The sequence below is a fragment of the Phyllopteryx taeniolatus genome, chromosome 12 (genome assembly GCF_024500385.1).
Source record: "Phyllopteryx taeniolatus isolate TA_2022b chromosome 12, UOR_Ptae_1.2, whole genome shotgun sequence".
Taxonomy (NCBI): domain Eukaryota; kingdom Metazoa; phylum Chordata; class Actinopteri; order Syngnathiformes; family Syngnathidae; genus Phyllopteryx; species Phyllopteryx taeniolatus.
Window position 1 is genome coordinate 9580219 of NC_084513.1, and position 23966 is coordinate 9604184.

The window sequence follows — 23966 nt, forward strand, 5'->3', positions numbered from 1 at the left end:
TCAAATTTATCCATTAATTTCAACTATATATATTTTCATTTGGAATACTGGTCACATGCGTATGAGATGAACATACTAACGTTGGAATGGTTTGAATAGGTTCAACCAGTTGAGAAATATGGAAGAATAAGGTCAATTTTAAAAGTTTCTCCGTTCATTTATATTTGAATTTTCTTTGGGGTTGAGGTGGGCTTGGGGGTGTTTGGTGACATGAAAAATATTCGGATGTTACACTGTACATTTAAAAATATATATACGTTTAGTGTATTAGCACGACCATTTCGGAGAGCACTTACGGTGACATAGACACTTTTTCCAGTCCCGGTGGGGCCGATGAAAATGGTCGGCTTCTGGTTGGTAACCAGGAGCTTCATGAGCGCCGTGTAGCGCACCGTGTTCTCCGTGGGCACGATGATCTCGTTAAACTGCATGTCCTTGGAGATAGGGAGGGCGCTCTTCAACTCCTCTGTCCATGGTTCCCATCTGCCCGGGCCCTAAATAAATGTTTCAAATTTTTGAAAGTTAATGGACCATATGTACATTTACATTTCTACCGAGTGTTTCCACAAACCTCTTTAATGAAGCGGTACTGGTACAACGTATCTTCGGTGGGCAGCGCCACAGTCAGCTGCTTTGTTGGCGGCCCCACCGTGGTCAGGATGGCGTGGGAGGAGCGTGTTTCCTCGCTTAGCGGACCGCTCAATATCTCCCTGGCCATGTGATCAAATTTGAGGCGGCCTGCGTCATTGCAGCTGGCACCCACCGACCAAACCAGGCAGAAAACGAAGATGCCCTGTGTGAGTTTTCGCAGTTATTAAGAGCACTTGGAGCTGTTTTAAATTGTGAGGAAAAAATGCATAAAATGTCTCCAAACTCCGCCTGTCTATTTTGGACATTTTGAGGAATTTAGCCACTTTCAAAAAATCACCAAATTTTGCAGGCGACTTTATTCAAGTGTAAAATTACCTTTGGATTGGCTCGGGAGCACCTTTTCAAAATTCAGCCACTTTCACTAAGCAACATGAAATTTGGTGTCATGAGTTGACCCACAAAAAAAGTTCAAGAAGCTTTGCCACAAAACCCACATTAAATCTGACATTTTGACTTGATGCAGAAATTTTGGCATCATAGTAGACCTCCCACAAAAAGTCTTAAGAACCCATGCCAAAAAACACACAGGAAGTCATCTACTTTGGTTTAGAGCAGGTGTTTTGGGGTCTTTTTTGCTATTTCCTTCCGTGTGAGATGTCATGGTTATTAAAACCTCTTGCAACTGTTGGATATTGTGAGAATAAATGGATAAAATGTCTCCTTTAAGTATAATTTTGTTCCCGATAAAAGGTAGATTAGTGTTAACATTTGTGTTTAGGACAATTATGCAAATAAATTAGCAGCAGGAATTCTGCGGGAATTGCCCATGACTTTAGAGTCCCGCGTTAGTTCCTGCTGTTAAAAGGTTGATTAATTGAACGCTTCTAATGATAATAACTGGCTGAGGAATGCGGGAGAGAATGTTGACAGGTTTTTTTTTACAGTGAAATGCTCCATGGAGGAACAACAGCAGTGGTCCAAAGACATGATACTGTGGCAAAAAAAAAGTAAAAGAAAAACATATAGCTTAATTGTGTAACACGCAGGGAGTGGAAGACAGGGCTCAGCTACTGAAATAGTAACTCCAGTGCCGCTGTACTGAGAATGAATACACCAGTTTATTAAACGAAAAAGCTGGGCCCTCTTGGAATCACTGTATTTTATTCGTTTGATTCATTCATCACCTTTTCAGGGGCCTTAACAATGCAAATAGTCTTTCCCCCTTGAAATGAACGGAAATGACATTACAGTGGACCAGGGGATAGGGACCGGGACCAACCGCGAGCAGCGAAAATCCGCGGATAATTGCGTGGACGGAAATAAAAAATTGAAAAACCAATTTGAAAAAAATAAAATCAAATGGAAAAAAAATGTGTGAATAGGTGAATCTGGGGTGCCTAACCGTGAGTATGTGGGCGTACATTTTTTTTTAAAGAACAATAGCACTCGATTATATTGTACTTAATAAAAACAGAGTAATGACATAATTAAATAGATTGTTAAGAAAATAAACCAAAAGCCTTATTTTTGCCTTGATTCAATGGACATTGTGCTGCTCCTTCAGGTGTTTGCACCTTGGCCGCTTGGGGGCAGTATAATACAGACATAAAGATATATTGTAAGGTCACAGATGTTGTATTGCTTCATTTGTGGTTCAGTTCCCACTCGGTGACGGTGTGAATGTGCGCGTGAATTGTTGTCTGTCTCTATATGTCCTCTGCGATTGACTGGCAACCAGTCGAGGGTCCAGTCTGCCTTTCGAATGAAGTCAGCTGGGATAGATTCCGGCTCCCCCGACCCTGAACAGGATAAGCGCAATATAATAAGAATGGATATACTGTACATTGAGATAGTTTCAGTCCCTCGGCAGTAATATCAGTCGATCTTTGCAGAGGATAAAGAATACATGCCTGTGAGTATTGGTATATTGTCTGTCTACATGTGTTCCTGTACCGCTTCTGTTCAAACGTACATTGCTTAAAGGGTATATAGTGTGCTCTAATTCTTTATCCTTTGTGTATAATAGAATGTCAGAGACTGTTTATGAGGATACCTGGGAATTGTTTTATCCATTATTTTCCGTACCGCTTATCCTAAATTGTGAAAAGAATGGCAAAGTTCATTTCCTTTGAATAGCATATAAGAAGCGTCTCGGCCATACAAACCTCCAACCAAGAGCAGACATCATTGTCACTCATGCGCTTCATCACAGCTTCATCATGAAACTGTTCCATCATGCAGTCCATCAAATTCATCAGAGACTTGACCAGATTACTGTCTGAGGTGGGTGACAACTCCTAAAAAAATAGAAATGAAAGGGGAAGTATTTTTATTATACCACACCTGGAGAGACACACTTGAAAACAACTGAATCAAGGTGACAATTTACGACACCGTGGTGGCTTTACGAATGAGCTCCAGGCAGGCTGGCAGCACACGTTCGAAAAGACCTCCAATGAGCTCTTTGTGGGCTGGGGTGACCGTGCCGGGTAGGACGTTGAACCAGGACAGCATGAGAGGATGCCAGCCCAGCATGTGCGGCTCCATGTAGATCATTCCGCAACGGGACACCTGCAATAAACATTTACAATTCAAAGGGCGTATATATAGTGCCGTGAAATAGACAGCAACGATATGTACTGCGTACCTTTTAAAATGGAACGTAGAAAAAAAAAAGTATGTGCATTAATTGTGACAAGCGTCTCTCACTGTAGCCGGAGACGCCACTTCCAGGTCCATGGGTTCGAAGATGAGGCTCATCTGGGGTGACATCTGAATGATCTCGCCACTCATCAGACACAGCTTCTTGTTGTCGTCCAGCACCGTGTTCATGTTCTCGATCCACACGGCGTCCACCGGGCCGTCGAAGATCAGCCACTTTCTGTCGGGGGTCTGAAAACCCACACAAACGTCACAAATAAGTGTGTGAAAATGTATTGTGTTTATTGGTTTCTGTCAGACAAAGGTTATGACTTCCTCCCCCCAAACATGAGGCAAGCCCCCTCACTGTCCATTTTTAAAACTCATCGTAAAACCCATTCTATTCTTTGGCTTTGAACTCAGCATAAAACTGCGCTGTTTTAGTGTTTTTAATGTTTGAAACATTACTATCAATCTATTGTTTTAAAATGTTATGGTTTTTATTTGTATATAATGCACAGCTGCGGTTGTTTTAAAGTACTCTATAAATAAAGTTGAGTTGAGTTGATTACGGGACTTATTCGTTTTATTCTTTTTTTCTTTGTTATTCTTTTTGTCCTGTTTTAGGGACAGAGCCCTACCACCAGTAGCAAAGAAAAGCTGATTAATTGATGCCCCTTACCTATTTTTATTTTTTATAATAACCTATATTAATAGTTAATAATATATAATATTTAATATATTAAATATACCATAAACTAGGATCCCAAAACACTCATTTCAAACTCATCTTACAATATGAAAGAGGAGCCAGCTATAGAGCCGTTTAACTCTCTGACACATACGATATTAAGGCGGTATTAATGATGATTAGAAGCTTCAACTACTAATTCAGTAGTACTAGCTTAAGTACGAATACGGGGTGTTTGGTCTCGGTTCAAACGGTGCCTGTTTGGGCCGCGTTGACGCTAACAAGCTCACGGGCTAGCAAGCTAACGAGGCAGCGAGCTCGCCAGTATGGCGTTGCCTCGTCCAAGAAGTTGCCACCTCACTTGGTTTTGTGTCGTGTTAGCCTCCACATAACAGCGACGCATCAGGGAAAGTTAACTGTTTAGCAGACACAGCGACTGTCAGCTTGAGGCTGTGTGAGCCAGACAGTATGCAGACAACTGTAAATCATTTTGTCCCAAATCTGCACTAAAGTGGAATTTGTTACTGCCAAGTTCAACTAGCAAAAGTGACTTTATTTAAATGTTTTATGGTTTGTCGTGTTATGAGATGAATATTGATTGTTAACTGCTCCAGATGATACACAATTGTGTCTGTTTACATTGCGTTCTTGTATAGTATTAAAGATTTCCATAATGGTGACATGATAGTGGTGGGATTAAGAGGGGGAATAAATCCCCACTGAAGGCCCAGGTACCGAATGCACAGTTCATCTCTGGATTAGCTGTGAATAGCAATTTAAGAACCAAGCAAGATCATGCACAAAACTCCCCCCTTCGGAGATCCGATTTTTATAAAGTATTAATGGAGATTTAAAGTTTCCAAAAAGAGATTCAAAGAGCTCAAGAGGAGCTGACTGTATTTTCTACCACAAGCAGAGATGGCGACTAAATCCTTTAATCCTGCGCCCATATTGAATCAACGTCTTGCCATTGTTTGAAGGTCAGAAAAGAAAGGATAGAGTCTCAAGTCGCAGTGACAGAAAAAGCTTCGACAGATGCATTTAATTAAGCCCTAAGCAGTCTTAACACAAGTTACCGGTTAAATTGACTGGTGGCATCTTGATTTGTGACACTAAAAAAACATTTGGGAGACTCCTGGCCTGAAGCCATATGGTCTGTGTTTGAGGTAAATTGGCATATGGTAATGGAATTTTTTGTCATAACAAACAACATGCACACTGCTGCTCATGCCACATTGGCTGCCAAAAAAAGAAATCAACTTTTACTTAAAGAGGAAAAAAACAAATAAACAATATACCTTGCTATCCTTTTTTTGTTCCACTATGTCATAATTGTGTGAATTACATACAGGATGAGATCTTATTTCCCACCAAAATTCTTTATATCTCTGGGTCTCATTAATTTCGATTTCGATTTTTGACGTCCCTCTACTTTCACAATTCCAACGTCAAAATGTTCGGCTCATTAAAAATATTGGTGCTAGGATTTTTCACACGGTGAAAGTCTGGTTAGCACAGCCGCCTCACAGTTCTGGGGATCGGGGTTCAAATCCCGGGCCTGCCTGTGTGGAGTTTGCATATTCTCCCCGTACCCGCATGGGTTTTCTCCGGGCACTCCAGTTTCCTCCCACATCCCAAAAACATGCGTGGTAGGTTGATTGAAGATTTGTGATAGTATTTTTAATACAGTATTTTCATTTTGTCCATAATTTCACATTTTCTACAATGAAATCCAATTCAAATTTCCCAACAAATTCGAGGCATTCAACTTCAAATTTTTCAATATTCCCAAAAATTCTACTTGTTTTTTTTTTTTTTTAAAGAATCCAAGATTTTCCATGAGAAATGTCCCAAATTAATGAGAACATTTCACAAATTCGCATTAAATTCCCTAATACTCAACCGAATTAAACCATTCAACTTCACAGAGTTCATGATTCCCAAAATTGCTACTTTTTAGAATAATTTAAAACATTTCCATGAGAATTTTCTTTACGTTTGTCAAAATCTCACATTTTCCTACATTTCGTTCAACAATATTTCAGCATCTGAATTAGAAACTGATAATTTTTTGCAGTGATGTCACAACTGAAGCAATATGTCAGACCACTCATCAACTATTAATTATTTACCTGGGAAGAAGCAAAGTTTCTGTAGCTGACAGCCAGGATACCATCGGACCATTCGTGGGAAACTGGGTCAAATTGACCATACAACTGTCCCATGGTGATGGATTTGGGATTGATAACTGTGATCTGCACTTCATTTTCCTCCATCAGACCCTGGTGGGACACACAAAGAGAAGAAAAGAAACAAATACAGTATACACTTATAACAAAGGTACATCAGCATAATCTACTGAGATCCAATACATAAATTGACAGAAGCTGAAACAGTATGAAATTTCATATCGCAAGAATAGATTTAACAAAAAACAAAAAACAAAAAAAAAAACATAGATGCACCATTTTTATTTTGAATACTGCACAAAATAATTTTTTAAAATCAACAAGCCTATACACTTTGCATGTTACAGATTGTAAACAGCGGCACTTCAAATTGAAAAAAATTGGCCTAAGACTTATGAGGGAGATATTGGGGGGGGGGGGAAACATCCTTGTAAGGCATCCCTGGATGTTTTAAAAATGTTTGTATTGCTGCTATTAATTGTTCAAACTGTAAATATACCATTAACTGTGAACCAAAAACACTTTTGTATCATTTCAAACAAATCTTACATTACCCTTAAAAATACAGTTGTCTCACAGATGAGTTAATTTTGAACAAATGTACTGGAACCACGTGTCTACATAAGGCAAAGGCTCTCAATAGAATCCACTAACAACTGAGGCTAAAATTAGCTCCTCCCAGACATACAAAAATATTAGTGTCTGTCAAGATGTATGACTTTAAAATACTTCCTTGACACCAATTACTTGTTTCCTATTAGCCAGTGCTTTGGTGCCATCCTGTGGCACCTCTGAGCATTACAGAAAGAGCACTAAAAACTCAAATAGGTGAGTTTTTTTAGCGAATAGCTGAGCATAGTTTCCACAGTAATAAATGCAAAAGCAGTGCTACCTTGACTTTCGGTATGACTGTCACAACTTCCAAGTTTTTGTTGTTGTTATAAGCCTTCACTTATATATCGGCTTTCTTGCTTTGCGTTGCGAGTCAAACATTTTGTTACAGGGAAATTTCAGATATGTCGCCAATCAAGTGAAGTGAAAAACAAATAGAGCAATTATGATGCTGTAATGCCCTGGAGGGCGGGCAAGGACAGCCACATTCGCTGCTCATTGAACGGGACAAACAGTCGAACACACAAATGCAAAATGACGACGCAAGCAGCTATAAGGCCATGACTCACTCTCAGATGCTCACAAGCAGACTCCAGCTCCTTACGTCATTCACTTGGCCACACCTCTTAAAAGCACACATTAAACGCACAAATATCACAGTACGTACAGTAATTACATTTTATAAAACGAGCTATTTCTTTACATTCTCTCTAATTGTTTTATTTATTTATTTATTTATTTATGGGGGTTTTTGGGTAGGGATGGAACGGATTCATGGTATTTCAATTCATTTTAATGGGGAAAATTTATTTGGTATTTCAACTGATTTTAATGGGGAAAACTGATGTACTGTACAAGTACCTGGAAAAAAAAATTACCCTTAATTCAAGGCATCACTGTAACTGAATTTGTGAGTGGCAAACGTTGCATGACAAAAGTGATGGACAACATTTCAACACAAGAGTTCAAAATTACGATAAAAGAAAAAATACATTAAGTTTTTTTTTTTTTTTTTGACATGATGAGTGGAAGTGCAGCAACAAGGGAGATAGTGATGAATGTGGCTTTCCCTGACATTCCATCAGCAGGCCTTCATCTGTCTCCCTGCCGGGCTGCATCTAAGCCATGTAAATACAACTCGCCAGTTGTGGTGGATTGAGACCGACGGCAAACACAACAGCTCTGGTAAATTGGATAGACATTTACTCGGTATTGAGCACAACAGAATTGTGCCTGATTTTTTTGATGGAGCGAGCGCTTCGGGATCCCCTGACAAAAACACAATCAAAAACTATTTGTTAAGATTGTTTTGACAGATTGGCCGGATTAATATCTGACAGCAACAGAATAGATAAGTCGCACCCCGAGGACAAGAAGGGAAAAGCAACCAGGTGAGCAAAAAAGGGATTTACATCAGCTATTGATCAACACTTTGTGACATGTAAGAAGTTCAGGGGAAAAAAAAAAAGGAAGGAGGTACACGTCTGCCCTCTGCGGTCAGTTCTCTACCGACATTTACGCCCATCATAGTCAGTTTGTTGCCTCTGGCCCGCAGTTAGAAGATATTAGTCGGGTTTTAGCATGAAGCACAACACATCAACCGTAACAGAACAAGAATGATGGCCAAATGTTTGTGGTCAGTGAGTCACATTTTTATAGATATAGGTGTTCATGGGACAATGTAATCAATGCAGCACTTGTACAACAGTGTAAATGTTTCCTCAGAATAACTCAACACACAGGCAGTAAACAGGAAGGTTGCAATTTAAAATTAGAAAAACTAAAATAAAATTGTCAGTACGAACTGACAATTACAGCTCTCTCTGGCCTCATTTTGTGCCTCTAATTTGATTTTCAAGGTGCTGTATTCATAACTTGCCAGCACTTTTAAGACTACAACCTGTCAGTCAATCAGTTACGCGGAGGAACATGGGAATCGAGCAGCAGCGAGAGAATTCAAAGAATCCATGGTTCGCAACTGGAGGAAGTCGGCTTTTACTGTTGTGCTTGGTTGCCATGGTAATGGAGAGAAACTGCCACCTTTGGTGATTTTTAAGAGGAAGACACTGCCTAAAGAAAGGTTTCCAGCCGAAGTCATCCTTAAGGCCAATCAAAAGGGCTGGATGGACGAGAGGAAATGAGAGAGTGGCTGAGTGAGGTGTACGTAAAGAGACTGGATGTTTTTTTCTACGCGTCACCGTCCCTGTTGGTCTGTGACTCCATGAGTGCCCATCTCACAGCCACTGTGAACAAACAAGTGCAACTAAGACTGGGAGGCAACGATGGGCGAGTTACGCCACCATATGTGAATGGATTGTGGATGCTTGGGCTAAGGTATCTGCTTTGACTGTTGTCCGAGCTTTCGCGAAAGCCAGCATCATTGCTGAACAGCCCCCCAGCAACGAGACTGACTCCGACAATGACGAGAGGGAACCTGGCGTGTTTAAATGGAGAACTTCCCCAGCTGTTCATTTCGGATACAGAAGAGGAGGACTTTGATGGATTTGTGGATGAGGATTGAGCAAAAAATAACGTGAGTACATTGTTAAATACTTCAATAAAGTACAACCGAACTCAGTTTTCCTCCCGCTGCCTTTTTAAAAACATTGTTTTCGCGTGAATGCATGCTACCGTATGTATTAAGCTAGCGTATGTTTTACCATGCCTGCGCCCAATAATACGGTGCACCTTATGTATGAGTTAAATACAGAAATAAACCCCGTAACTGAGACTGCCCCTTTTAATACGGTGCGCCCTATGGTCGTGAAAATACGGTAAGTACATTTCAGAGTACATACTTTTTTACTTTTTCTTAAGCAAAAAGGTGTTGAATCATTATTCTGCGATTACCGTTCTTTTTTTTTATATTTGTACCTCTATTCAAATACAGAGTACGAGTTACTTTTGCCACCCGAACTGGTACAATACCTTGACGCAGACGTCATGAAGTGCCGCCGAGAGCACGCGGTAGGCACACGTCTTTCCTCCGAATGGTTCGCCCACCAGCATGAAACCGTGCCTGACGATCATCATCTCGTACACTTGCAGGATCTTCTCGATGAAGAAGTCAGTGACTTGAAGGTTCATAAGGTCGCAATTTTCCCTCACGGCGTCCAGCAATGTGCTGTAGTCTCGGTTGGGGAGCGTGACACCGGGGAAAAGGTCGGATGTGATACCCTGAAGAAAAAAATATTAATTATTATGTGATGTCATTAAAAAAAAGGTGCATACAGTACATATGGGGATTGGTACAGCGATAAAACAAACATAATACTGTAAAACAACTACAGCGGTGTTTACTTTGTTCCGTGAACTTGCTCATAAATCAAAACACTTGTATCTCAAATCATCATTCCCTGTTGAAATGAATTGAAATCCTCTTAATCCGTTCCAGCCTCCAAAAAAATATTTTTTTTGCACTGTATTCTTCAAGGAGAAAAATAGCAATCTATAATATTGTACTTTATATATAAAAAATAAATAAAAAATAGTCATGAAATAATTGCCCCTCCTGGAAGCCGTCACCTTATCATGGTGGAGGGGTTTGTGTGTCCCAATAATCCTAGCAGCTAAGTTGTCTGGGGCTTCACGCCCCTGGTAGGGTCACCCATGGCAAACAGGTCCTAGGTGAGGGACCAGACAAAGCACGGCTAAAAGACCCCGATGATGAAAAATATGAATGAATCTAGGTTTCCCTTGCCCGCAAGCCGGTCACCGCGGCCCCTTCTGGAGCCAGGGCTGGAGGTGGGGCTCGAAGGTGAGCGCCTGGTGGCCGGGCCTGCACCCATGGGGCTCAGCCGGGCACAGCCCGAAAGCGTAACGTGGGTCCCCCTTCCCATGGGCTCACCACCTGTGGGAGGGGCCATAGGGGTCGGGAGCAGTGCGAGCTGGGCGGTGGCCGAAGGCAGGGACCTTGGTGATCCGATCCCCGGCTACAGAAGCTGGCTCTAGCGACGTGGAATGTCACCTCTCTGGGACGGAAGGAGCCTGAGCTGGTGTGTGAGGTCGAGAAGTTCCGACTAGATATAGTCGGACTCGCCTCCACACACAGCTTGGAGTTAGAGTTTGGTCCGCATATCCGGCAGTAAGTCGGACTCGTTTCCGGTGAGGGTTGGACTCGGCCAAGGCTGCCCTTTGTCACCGATTCTGTTCATAACTTTTATGGACAGAATTTCAAGGTGCAGCCAAGGCGTAGACGGGGTCTGGTTTGGCGGCCTCAGTATTGCATCTCGGCTTTTTGCAGATGATGTGGTTCTGTTGGCTTCATCAGGCCATGATCTCTCACTGGAGCAGTTCGCAGCCCTGTGTGAAGCCGCTGGAATGAGAATCAGCACCTCCAAATCTGAGACCATGGTCCTCAGTCGGAAAAGGGTGGCGTGCCATCTCCAGGTCAGGGAAGAGATGCTGCCCCAAGTGGAGGAGTTCAAGTATCTTGGGGTCTTGTTCACGAGTGAGGGAAGAATGCAACGGGAGAGCGACAGGCGGATCAGTGCAGCGTCTGCAGTGATGTGGACTTTGTATCGGTCCGTTGTGGTGAAGAAGGAGCTAAGCCGAAAGGCGACGCTTTGATTTACCGGTCAATCTACGTTCCTACCCTCATCTATGGTCACGAGCTGTGGGTCGTGCCCGAAAGAACAAGATCCCGGATTCAAGCGGCCGAAATGAGTTTCCTCCGCAGGGTGTCCGGGCTCTCCCTTAGAGATAGGGTGAGAAGCTTGGCCAGGACATGCTGGAGAGACCACGTCTTTCGGCTGGCCTGGGAACGCCTTGGGATCCCCCGGAAGAGCTGGATGAAGTGGCTAAGGAGAGGGAAGTCTGGGCGTCTGGGCATGTTTTAGGTTTAGTTTGACAGTTAAACTTCAACTGGGAGTGGTAAAAAATAGCTTGAAGCCTCTTTTTTCAAGATTTGTTCTCTTTCTGCCAAACCGGTGCTTGTTATGAAGTGAGTTTAATTCATTGCCACCATACAGTGCTCGTTTCCCAAAGTTTTGCTTGCAAGTCAAAGCAAAATAATCGGCCAAACAATGGCTCATAACCTCAGAAAAGTCATAAATCGGTTCACTCGTATCTCAAGGCATCACTGTACTCTTAGGCCAATTATAAAAACTCTAATATGACTGTGACATATCCCATAGATCTGACATCTCTGCATGAATACAATCTTTTTTTCTAACAAAAGGCTGATTATGACAGGAATAAAGTAAAGAACCAAGCGCATACGTTTCCAACAATATAGTGCCATTTTTAATTTTTACAGAATAAAAGGCAAGATTACTTTATCTTGGGAAAACACAGCTTTATTCTTGTAAGATTATGACTTTGTATCCTTTAAAAACCCTTTACAAAGTAAGTTTTCACAAAACCAAAATAGTTTTTCTTGAAAAAAAGTTTTGTGTTTTTTCAAATTTGACTATCACGGGTGGGCCTGGAACATAGTGTAAACTCCCGCATACTGTATATATACCCACATATTGGGGATCATTTATTATGGAGCATTATACATACGTACCCCAAACAGTTGCAGGTCCTGGGCCAGAAACTTTGGCAGATTCACATCAATAATGGATCTTAGTAGCAGAGTGTCTTCATTCTCGTCTGGAAAGGCAAGCTGCAATCCAACAAACACGGAGAGGAGATGTGAGATCATAACAAATGGGGAATGACTTTGGGCGAGAGGCGGGGTTCACCTTGGAATGGTCCCCAGACAATCACAGTAACTATAAGAAACATTCCCCAACATTGCTGATTTTGATTCTTTCAACGACTTAATTACCTTTTTGGGGGGTCTCACCATGCATGAAAACTCACTAGTTTCTTCCATGTGCATGTATCCTGGTGAACAAGTTTGTATTTTAGGGGCCCCCGACACAACCTCTCAAAAATTGTGATACTGAAAAAGATGGCAATTATCTTTTTTACCTACGGCATCTAATGTGGGTGGAGAGTGGCGTTAGTTTCTCACTGAGTAGTGCTCCCTGGAAAGTTGGAAAAAAGTTTGTCACTGAGAGAACTGGGGTGGGCTAACTCAATTATTGTCATTTTAAAGTGCTGGAATTAATAGAGAAAAGGCATATTTTGCAGGTCAACACTGGTCTAAATCAAGATTTAGTTCCAATTTTGACATATAGGGGGCAGTCTATTTTTGCAATCATCACTTTTCCTGATTCATCAGTGCATGATTGGGCCAACATCCTAGAAAGTGAAGTTCAGAAATTGATATAAGACTCAGAGAGTAATTGTGCTTTAGCTTGGGTACTATTACATCTGCATGTAAGTATAAGTGAATGTTATTTATCATCTTTCATGAAACATCAAGACAATTGCCAGTTGTTTCGACCAATATTGCACACAAAAAAAATTCTAATCCCAGTTTGTTTTGTTTCTTCCAGGCAACCTAGATGATACTGACCGAATCCAATCTATGAAACTGAAGATGATGACAGTACTTGAGTTGTGGATAAAGTGTCACTATATCTCAATAAAACCAAAATCGTTAAATATGGCAAAATATGAGGAAAACCACAATTTCTGTGAAAACAAGAATTCATAAGTAATCATTGCCATATAAATCACCCAGATATAAATCTCCCAGATTTTACTGCAGCTATAAAACTTTAAATCACTCTCCCGCAAAATGACAAAATTGGGAGTTAGCGCACGCTAGTTCTCAGTGGCTCAAATAGCCCCCCGACACCACTTTCACCAGTCGACACACAATTGGTTGGACATGTCTATCATAACAGGGCACACGAAAACTCCTCAAGAACCTTTGCCAAAGATTTGACAGGAAGTCAGCCATTTTGGTTTGAAGCGGCGATTCCTGGCCTCAATTTTTTTTTACCAACTTAGAAAAAGAATCCGCCCCGGAGACCAGTTTCAGCAATCAACACAAACTTGGGTGGGCATGTCTATCATAACAGGACGCATGATGAAAATGTCTCCTGGACTCATGCCTGTCATCAAACAGAAGTCAGCCATTTTAATCAGTCAACACACAATTGGGTGGACATGTATACAAACGGGACAGATGAAAAATTCTGCTGCTGCTGTTTTTCGTAGCCTGTAATGTAAACACGAGTCGCTCGACGCTGTCACAACTCACTTGGATTGGCCCGCGAAGCCCAAATAGAGGACTTGAGTCAAACATCACCGTGGTCACGACGGTGGATTGGAGCAACGGCGCCCGATGCGGAAGTCGAAAATTAAATTTTAAAAATAGATTGTGCACGCAATTATTGATAAATGAAAGGAGCGAGGGGCATGTAGATTATTGTAACGGAGTAAAAGTACAGTTTCTTCTTAACATAAATACTTGAATAAAAGAAAAAAGTATGCTTCATTAAAACTACTCTGACACGTACAATTTATCCAAAATGTTAATTGAGTAAATGTAACGGAGCAAATGTCGCGCCATTTCTACCCACCTCTGCAAATTGGTTTGCACACAAACATTAAGCATGACCGCACCTACAGTACCTTGAGATTTCCGGCAGCAGTCAGCACGGACTTGACAGCCCTCATCCCGTAGTCATAGTGATGCTGCATGGAGAGCTGCTCCGAGCACAGCCGATAGGTGGCCACGATCTTCACCGAGAGGGGCCGAGCCGTCACAAAGCCGCACGAGTAGAGCACGATCTCCGCGATCAACGCGTAGTCCGGCACCATCATGGCCACCGTCCTGAACAGTGCCTGCAGAGTGAGCAGACTAACTCTCAATGGTGGTTACAAACAGATTGGCACAGTTTGAACGATACCAGTACGAGTATTCACTCGTGAATAAATCACCGATATTAAGTACTGATACCACGAGTACTTTTGATACATAAAATATTCCATCCATCCATCCATTTTCTGAGCCGCTTCTCCTCAGTAGGGTCGCGGGCGTGCTGGAGCCTATCCCAGCTGTCATCGGGCAGGAGGCGGGGTACACCCTGAACTGGTTGCCAGCCAATCGCAGGGCACATAGAAACAAACAACCATTCGCACTCACAGTCATGCTTACAGGCAATTTAGAGTCTCCAATTAATGCATGTTTTTGGGATGTGGGAGGAAACCGGAGTGCCCGGAGAAAACCCACACAGGCACGGGGAGAACATGCAAACTCCACACAGGCAGGGCCGGGGATTGAACCCGGGTCCTCGGAACTGTGAGGCTGACGCTCTAACTAAATTTATATAAAGACTAATAATTGTCAAAATACTTTTCTTTATGACACATATGATGATTCGGCAATGTGTCAAACCTCTGCAGTGTAGCGCATACTACTGGCGTGGAGCACTTCCTCGATGTCAGATTTTTTTTGCCTTTCGTGGCTGGTATCAGCAGTCTTCACGAGTACCCCATGTCTTGAAATAAGGCCTTAATCTTAATATGGCATTAATCCAAAATGAAAATGCAAACGCCACAATATAACAACATCAAGGTAGAAAGGAAGTGACCGTAGGACTCCCACTGACCATATAATTAGTCCGGGTTTCCAGGGACTCATATTGCAGATGTAAAAATGGGCTTCCCTTTATCTTAAGTAAGGAAAAATCTATTAAAAGGTTATGCTAATTATATTAAAATTGGGATTACAACTAATACCTCATTCTACCCATATCACCAAAAGCTAAAGAAACACACTTCAATATCTTAAACGCTGGAAAGTTGGAAAAGTGAAATTAAGCACTTTTGGATTGTCATAAATCATCAATATTCCAACTTCGTTTATTAAAACGTGTGCAACTTCCTGCCTCAGTCACTTTTCTCAACATTATTAATCAAAGTCCCCACAAGGATAGATAGCGTTTAAAATATTGAAATGTGTTTCTTTAGCTTTTGGTGACAACTTCCCGTCTTAGTCACTTGGTCCATGGACAATAGGAATCCCTGGTAACACGGAAGAATTATACAGGTGAGGGAGTCCCGCGGTCACTTCCGTTCTACCTTACTGTTCCTTTGTTGTGGTTTTAATGTGTTTTGTTTTTGTTTTTGCCAAATTGTTTAATATCATGCACCCTTATTTAAAGTACAGGTACCAGGTACCTTGAGGTTGTCTGGAAGCTCGGAGCGTCCGGCGTAACCGGGGTTCATGGTGATGAACACAGCACAGGACGGGTTCAGGGACAGTTCCGTTCCTTCAAACATCAGCATCTTAGCATGGGCGGCGATTCCTGGAATTGTAGAGACATACAGTGACTCGTATATAGTATACATCAAAAACACACAAGCCGACTATACAGTAATCCCCCACGTAGTCGTGTTTTTGTTTTGGAATAAGGCTAAAACATTTTAAAAATGTGGAAACTTTACGTTTAGAGACTTTTAGAATTTGATCAGGAATGATGTATGTATTGGAGAAACAAAGAAATCAAACCTCTCTGAATAGTGAGGATCTGCTGAGCCACCACCGACAGCACTTCCAAGTCGATTCTGTTAAACTCGTCGAAGCAGGCCCAGGCTCCACAAGACAAAAGGCCCTGGTCACATATACACTCAATATCATACATGTGTGAGGCAGTTGAAGTATTTCAAGGAGACATACAGTATTATGCTTTTTTTTCACAAGGTGTCTTCCTATTTCTTGTCTTTTTTATTGAGGATAAAGATTAGATGCCGGCGAATATTATATTATGTCTTCATTTGTTGCTCCTCAGTTTATGTTCATATATCTGTTGCTTAAAGCGTTATAATAACACCACCACATAGATGCTATTACAAACACACAGATACACGCAAAACAATTTTTATCGTGAAATGGGTGGTGACTTACCATTCTTGACCAAAAGCAAGCTTTTATAAATTTAGCTACCTCTGTGACGTGCATGTTTGAATTATGTCATGCGTACACAATTTCAGAAAGGCCGTGGCCTGAAAATGGCAGATCTATGCCCAGTTTAGTCATGCAGAAATTGGTGTGTTGGGGTGGGCGCAGGGATTAGTGTTATGCAAATCAGCCAAATTGTGCCATTAAAATTCAGACAAATTCAGAACGGCTTGCTCACAGACAATTTTTCAAAAATAGTTAGCTCACAAAAGATTGTGTTTGTTTAATTTAATATTTGGCGGGTGGGCAGGCACCCTAGACACCCAATTTATGTGGTTAGAAGCCATTAAAAAGTAAATTTTTCATATGTCCTCCTTATGTTCATATTCAAAAGTCAGGAACTTGTACTTACTTTGAAGAATTTTCCCAGGGCGAGGTAGTCCAGTCCGTCAGAGCAGTTGAAGACCACACACTGCTTGGCCACAGCCTTAGCCAAGTCTTTGGTGGTTTCCGTTTTTCCTGTGCCCGCTGGGCCCTCTGGAGCTCCACCCAAATGGAGATGGAGGGCACCAAACAAGGTGCTGAAAGAGAAGGTGAATTCATTCCGATTAATAAGCAATATTTTCTTCTTCACACAAGACTAAGTCCAGTCAAGCTACAGTATGCCCTTGTGGAGCTAACTTAGAGTCATCAAAGTTTGCTGCAACACCACATCTACACACAATGATGAAAAATATCAAACATTTGACAATTTATTCTTGTCCATCTGTCGAGTGTAAGCTACGTGGTTCAAATTAGGTAGCAATCACAGACAAAATCTGCTGCACACGTTCGTCTTTGAAGGAACGGCTCAAATTACACTAAAAGGGCTACTTCGAGCCCAAACGGATTACTTCCTGTGTCTTTTCAGGCATGAGTTTTAAGAAATTTTTGTGGGTCTACTCAAGATAGAAAACCCACCAAATTTCATGTTGCTAAGGGAAACTTGGTTTAAGGGGTGAATTTAAAAGAATTCTGGGGTGCTCGACTGAGCCAATTTTGGTGGCCCACGTGTGCAACTCCTACTAAAGGCTTTAAACCAAAATGGCTTTGTCTTTTCAGGCATGCGTTTTTGTGACTTTTTTGTAGGTCTACCCAAGCTAGACAAGCCTAACAAATGTCATGTTGCTGATTGAAACTTGCTTTAGCAGCTGAATTTTAAAAGAATTATGGAGAGCACTAGTGAGCTAAATTTGGTGGCCCACACATGCAACTCCTACTAAATACTTTAAACCAAAATGATTGACTTCCTGTGTCTTTTCAGAAATGACTTTTTCAGACTTTTTGATGGGTTTACAAATGGCAGTCATGCGTACCAAAGTTCATGTTTCTAAGAGAAACTTGCTTCAGGGACAAAATTTTCAAATAAATCTGTGTTACTGAGCTGACTTTAGAAGGCCATGCCTGCAATCCCTACTATTTGCTTCAAACCAAAATGGCTGACTCCCTGTGTCTTTTCAGGCATGGCTTCTTGAGACTTTTCGAGGGTCAACTCATGACGGTCATACCTGCCAAATTTCATGTTGCTTAGGCAAACTGGCTTTTAAAAAAAATTCCATGGTAGTGCTACTGAGCCAATAAAGCCATAGCCTCGAAATATTAAGAACATGGCTTTACCGGTAGCAGCGGTCAGTCAGTGGGGTAATGACCAGACGCAGAGTGTTGCCCAGGTACTCATAACCATACGGCAAACCTGCATTAATCATCTTGGTCTGAAGGTCGTTTTCCTGCACAACACAGCATAAGTTAGTTCACTGAGTATTTCTTACCATGCATGATTAAAAAGAAAAAAAAAAAAAAAGGGAACGTGTTTCATACCACCCAGTAGTAGCGCAACTGGCTTTGCCACAAAAAGTCGTGCTCGTCGCTTATACCCTTTTGCACCAGCAAGGCCAGCACGTCGCGACCGTGGACGTCCAATACCACAAGCGCTCCCAGGGTGACTCGGTTCTGCTTGGACAGCTTGCCCCGCACCAGCTCCACTATGTCGTCAATCTGTCGGTTGTTTTGAGCCAGATAGTCATCCAGGGCCTGAGGAGTTGGTCAAGATATGGGAAAGATGTAATGTCAACCACCCATGTATAGCCACTACTTTGTCCATAACCGTTAACATTTTCTTCTGAATCAACCAATAATTTGTGATAAATAAGAAACACCAAGCAGCAAAACCTCTTGAGGTTCCCTTTTTTTCATGCTGCTAACTATCTGTCTAGTTGCACAAAGCCAAGAACGTGCTGTGAGGGCAAAATCGAAATAATTTCAGTCAAATGTAACAATATAACAAGTTACAAAGGCAGAAAGCAGATGAGTTCTCATTTGGGTTTTAAACATTGTGAGGGAATCTGTATGTATATTATGTGGGGGGAGATAGTTCTAGAGTGCTTGCTGAGCAGCTGAAGGCTCGGACACCCATGGTGCTGAGGCAAAACAACAAATCCAATGCAAAATATGCATGTGAGGTGAAGGTATTATTTGTGTCCACCTGGGGTTGCAATCTTTACGTTGTACACCGTAGTATCTGTGACTTTGAATGTGTGTGACTTTAAAAGGCAGGGCCTGGCCTGTTCAGTGACATTGGAGCCAGGGAAAGACAGTGTAAAGTTGGTTGTAGTTGGCTCAGGATAGCAGCTGTTTTTTAACAGGCTAACTGTTAACCAGTCTATGAATATGCTTGTTATGTTTATTTTGTTACAGTTTGTTCAATAAAGCGATGAAAAGTATTTCTAGCAATACCATATGTTCTACCTAGCGATGGTAGGATATATAAAATTATCTAACGTTTTACTTTACTTTTTACTTTATCGTGGATGTGCACGTGTAAGCCAGTTCTGCTTTGCAGTACACGCGGTGCACTTTATCTTATTTTTGTACTTGTAAAATTATCCCAAACGTTTTCTTTTATGCACCCTTTTCTCCTTGCTCGCATTTCTTGCTACGCAAGTCTGCAATAACATTCTAGAGGAAAAGTGATCACAAATAAATATACAAATGAGATCTCGCTAGAGACGACTGTAATCCTATCCACATTATTTACCTTCTGCCCTGAGTTGATGGCATCGTGGATATCTTTTGTCCAGTAGACTTGTGAGACACACAGTACTGCCTGGCCGGGCCAAGCGCGCACCCAGTCGATCCTCAAGGCTTTGGGGTATGCGACGATAGCTTCCCCGACTACCTGTGATGGAACCCCAAGATGGATATGGACGTCAGTTAGTGGATAAAACAAATCAGTTTAGCTCATGGTGGGAAATAGGCTTTAAAAAGACACCTTATGCAGAGAGGCAATCATGTCATTCTCAAGTTCCAGAAGCCATTTTTCCACCTGGCCACGGGCGTTTGGGGTGCAAATGATGTCGACGAGCTGGACTTCTTCGCCCTCGCTGCTCTTCATGTGAGTGATGTCAAGCTCTTCGGTGAACGTCACACGAGCGATACCCTCGAAGCACTTTTTCAAGAAAGGCTGGACCCTGAAAATACACAAAGAAAGGTGTAACTAACTAAAGAATTCCAATTCTGGAGATGTGGGAAAAATAAATTGTAGTACTAATATAATGAAAATTTATCAGATGCTAACAGTTAGTACGCTAACATATAGCAAGACAGCAACCTGAGTGTAAAAAACACGAAGGCAGATGGATAAGGATTTTTACACACTCCTCAGCCTCCCTGGTAAGGTCTATTCAGGGGGTGCTGGAGAGGAGGGAAGTGGCTGGGGAGAGGGAAGTCTGGGCGTCCCTGCTAAAGCTACTGCCCCCGCGACCCGACCTCGGATAAGCAGTAGAAAATGGATGGATGGATGGCATTATCATGGATTTTTTTCCCATGGAAACTGTGGAGTTTCGGTAAAATAAACAAATACTAGCATGTGTGTCCTGAACAAGCTAAACATTTTTACATTGGAATGGTTTGAATCTGATGAGAAACATGGAAGGATTAGGAACATTTCATCGCTGTCGTGTGGAATCGTCATATCTCCAAAATGATTACTTACTGTCTTGCTTGAGTTACCAAACACTGCTTCATTCACGTTGGTATTATACCTTATTATTGCCATCATATGCCGTTGTGTACCAACATCAACACAACACATTTTGACACGGGAATCGTTCGAATCGGTTGGTGACTCCATAGTCCAATACAGTACATTACGCCTTGTTTACCTTGTCGGGTCTTTGGTCTCGGAGAGGATTTCCAGCAGCTCCTCATTGGACAGGAAGAAAAAGCGAGGGAAGTAGAGACGCTTCTTTTCCAGGTAGTTGTTGAGCCCTTTGAGGATCATCTCCAGATGCTCGTTTGACTTCTTTTGCCTGTCCAGCATCTGATTGATGTTGATCACGGCCAATACGCGCTTGTCCTTCAAAGTAAAAAACAAGAACTTTTTCACATGGCAGCAATGGGAATGTTACAATAAATGTATGGCTCCGTATTGTTGTAAATTTGCAACTAAATTGAAAGATGATGTAAACCCTACACAGTGGTACCTTGAGTTTAATTTGTCCCATGACCACGCTTGTAACTCAAAACACTCATATCTCAAATCATCTTTCCCCATTGAAATGAATGGAAATGCCATTAATCCATTCCAGTCCCCAAAAAAGCACTACCCAAAAATTTTGCACCGTGTTTTAACTGAGAAAAATTGCGTTCTACTGTATTGTACTTTATAAAAATATGCAGTAATAAGACAATGAAATTGAACGTAAATAATTAAACCGTGTGTGCATCATTAGTTCATGGTTTAAATCATTCTGTTGCACCTTCTGGTGTGCACATCCTGGCTTCCAGGGGTAATATAATTCCAGCCAGCCATTTTCTACACCTCTTATCCTCACTAGGGTCGCGGGGGTGCTGGAGCCTATCCCAGCTGACTCTGGGCGAGAGGTGGGGTACAGCCTGAACTGGTCGCCAGCCAATTGGTAATATAATACATACATAATGCACATTGATTTTATGATGAGAACCAAAATAAGACGAAAGCAACTAAGGTGCAGTAATATTTATTTGTTATTCGCAGAGGATAAAGAATAGATGACTGTATAGTAATACGCTTTGTCTTCATGAGTTGGGGCTGTTTGCATTCATATATAATTTGTTTAAAATCCCCCCCAAAGCCCAAGTTGTATTTTGTTTCTAAATACATTAAATATGTTTGAAGATAAGTGCTGAATACGTGCAAAGACTGAGAACAATATAGTACAGAATTATTGAGATATCAGAATCATCTTTATTTGCCAAGTATGTCCAAAAAACACACAGGGAATTTGTCTCCGGTAGCTGGAGCCGCTCTAATACGACAACAGACAGCCCCGTGACAAAAGAAGGCGTATACTTTCTGACGTATACTGGGGCGTATACTTTCTGGCACGAGTTCCCTCCCCCACTATACAGTATAAAGCGCCCTTATTCCATGTAGTGGCCATTCGGCAGAATTGCCACTTCCTTATTCATAATAACCAGTGTAGCACCATCAAATTATGCCAAAAACTTGAAAAAAATACATGATCGCTAAAGTGTAATGTGTTTTGTGTTATTTGGGCTACAGTGTTTCCGCCATCTGCCACTCTGTACTTAGGTCACTAATAAATTATTAGTGACATAGGTATTCTTTTCTTTCTTGAAAATGTAATCAAACCCCATGATAGGGAGAAAAATCTGCAATATACAAATGCGATATAATTAGTTATAATACTTTTAGAAAGTAATTGAAATAATTATATTCATATTACATTTTCAACAGGATAACCTGTAATTGTAACCAACTACATTTCCAAAGTAATCTTTCCAACCCTAGTATTGCAACAACCACTTTGCTCAGAGGTCTGTCACATCTGGGAGAAAAGTATGTGCGTGTTAAACCTTTTCACTGGGAAAATTGCAGGTGTTGAAACAACCACATCCCCCACAGGTGAGACGCCGCTGGGGAAAAGTGTGAGTGTTGAACCGTTTCATCAGGGAAAAGTGTCACAGTCTTGTTATTAAGAAACCTGGGCGATTGAGTCTTAATTTGTGAGAAAAAGCACAATGTCCTGCTCAAAGAAGTAACTAAAAAAAGAAAGCATCTCCACTTTGTGAGGCGGGTTGATGACAAATCCAAGCGCAGATACCCACATTTGGGAGTGGTCTCGCTGTCCCTCGGTGGCCTCATTTTCTTCGCAACTCAAGATAACTGTGCCCCTTCCAGACAAAATCTATAATTTCTATTTGATGCTCAGACCGAGCTTTTGCCTGAAATTGATGTCTCTCCTTTGAGGTTGGCTGAGCACGTTTTTACCCTTTGCAAACTCTTTGAGGATGCTCACATTCTGGCCTCTTTCGGCTTTTTGGGTTTTGTCTCCCAAACCCCCATCTTGATTCTTGTTTCTTTTCTTTTCTTGTTTCTGTTTTTAATCTCCCCGCATATTGTGCACAGAAATGTACGCTTGCAGAAGTAACAGCAGTTCAGTGTTAAAAGAAGGAACGTGATCATCAGGAGAGATCAGAACTATGTTTTTTTCTCATCTGTGCTGCCGTAAATATTCAATTAAACAACCAACTACAGCCTGATGTGCTTCAACACCCACACTTTTCCCCGGGGCGTCACACCAGTGGAGGATGTGGATGCTGCAGCACCCACACTTTACCCTATGAAAGGTTTAAACACACGTTTAAACACGTTCCCTAGGGGCATCACACCCATGGAGGATGTGGATTTTGCAACGCCCACACTTTACCCCAGGGGCCTCACATTCATGATGGATGTGGGTGTCACGCACTTTTCCACGTGAAGGGGTTCGACACAAACACTTTTCCCAGCGGTGTCATACCCATGAGGGATGTGGATGTTGCAACACCCACACTTTTCCCAATAAAATGGTTCAACACCAACACTTACCCCAGGTGTTATCGCAGCTATGGGAATATGGGTGTTTCAGCACCTAAACTTTTCCCCAGGGCCATCACACCCATGGTTAATGTGTCGTAGCACCCACACTCTTTAATTCCAGTGGAGGATGTGGGTGTCACAACACCAACACCAACAACAGGGTTCAACACCAAAACCTTCCCTAGGAACATCACCGTCACGGATGATGTGGATGTTGCAACATCCACACTTTTCCCCAGAGGCGTTTCCCAATTCGTTACACCATCAATAGCCCGCACTCAAAATCGATTGACAGCTGCATAGGTTATCACAAAACAAGACATATTTGTTGATGAATTATTCCCATATGTCATGCGAAAAAAAAATAAAAAATCAAAATAAAAAAGATAACGAGGCACTACTGCTACAATTTTCGTCGCATACCTTCTTTGTCTTGTCGGAAAATGTCATTTATCCACTGTTGCATAGACAATTGAAAATAATAGGAGCAGTTCCCATTTTTTTTCCATGAACCTCTTTAGCTTTAACAATGCAGCACGCCAAGCCCTCTAATGAGACACTGACTGCCATATTGTTTGCTAAAAGAGTGATGGG

The 23966-nt window shown here is 41.7% G+C and overlaps 1 protein-coding gene across 4 annotated transcripts in view; it reads right to left on the reverse strand.

Moving 5' to 3' along the window:
* Positions 1-23966, reverse strand: part of dnah7 (dynein, axonemal, heavy chain 7) — a 95315-nt gene that overhangs the window by 46613 nt on the left and 24736 nt on the right. For all 4 annotated transcript variants that reach the window (XM_061791641.1, XM_061791640.1, XM_061791639.1 and 1 more), the window contains exons 20-36: positions 20671-20864; positions 19779-19977; positions 19545-19685; positions 18329-18541; positions 18128-18237; positions 16884-17052; positions 16082-16184; positions 15751-15878; positions 14200-14412; positions 12233-12331; positions 9652-9900; positions 6055-6204; positions 3301-3483; positions 2986-3162; positions 2757-2888; positions 572-793; positions 297-494 (exon numbers count right to left, since the gene is read on the reverse strand). In XM_061791641.1, the coding sequence (XP_061647625.1) occupies positions 297-494; positions 572-793; positions 2757-2888; positions 2986-3162; positions 3301-3483; positions 6055-6204; positions 9652-9900; positions 12233-12331; positions 14200-14412; positions 15751-15878; positions 16082-16184; positions 16884-17052; positions 18128-18237; positions 18329-18541; positions 19545-19685; positions 19779-19977; positions 20671-20864 (2880 nt within the window). The remainder of the gene's footprint in view (positions 1-296; positions 495-571; positions 794-2756; positions 2889-2985; positions 3163-3300; positions 3484-6054; positions 6205-9651; positions 9901-12232; positions 12332-14199; positions 14413-15750; positions 15879-16081; positions 16185-16883; positions 17053-18127; positions 18238-18328; positions 18542-19544; positions 19686-19778; positions 19978-20670; positions 20865-23966) is intronic.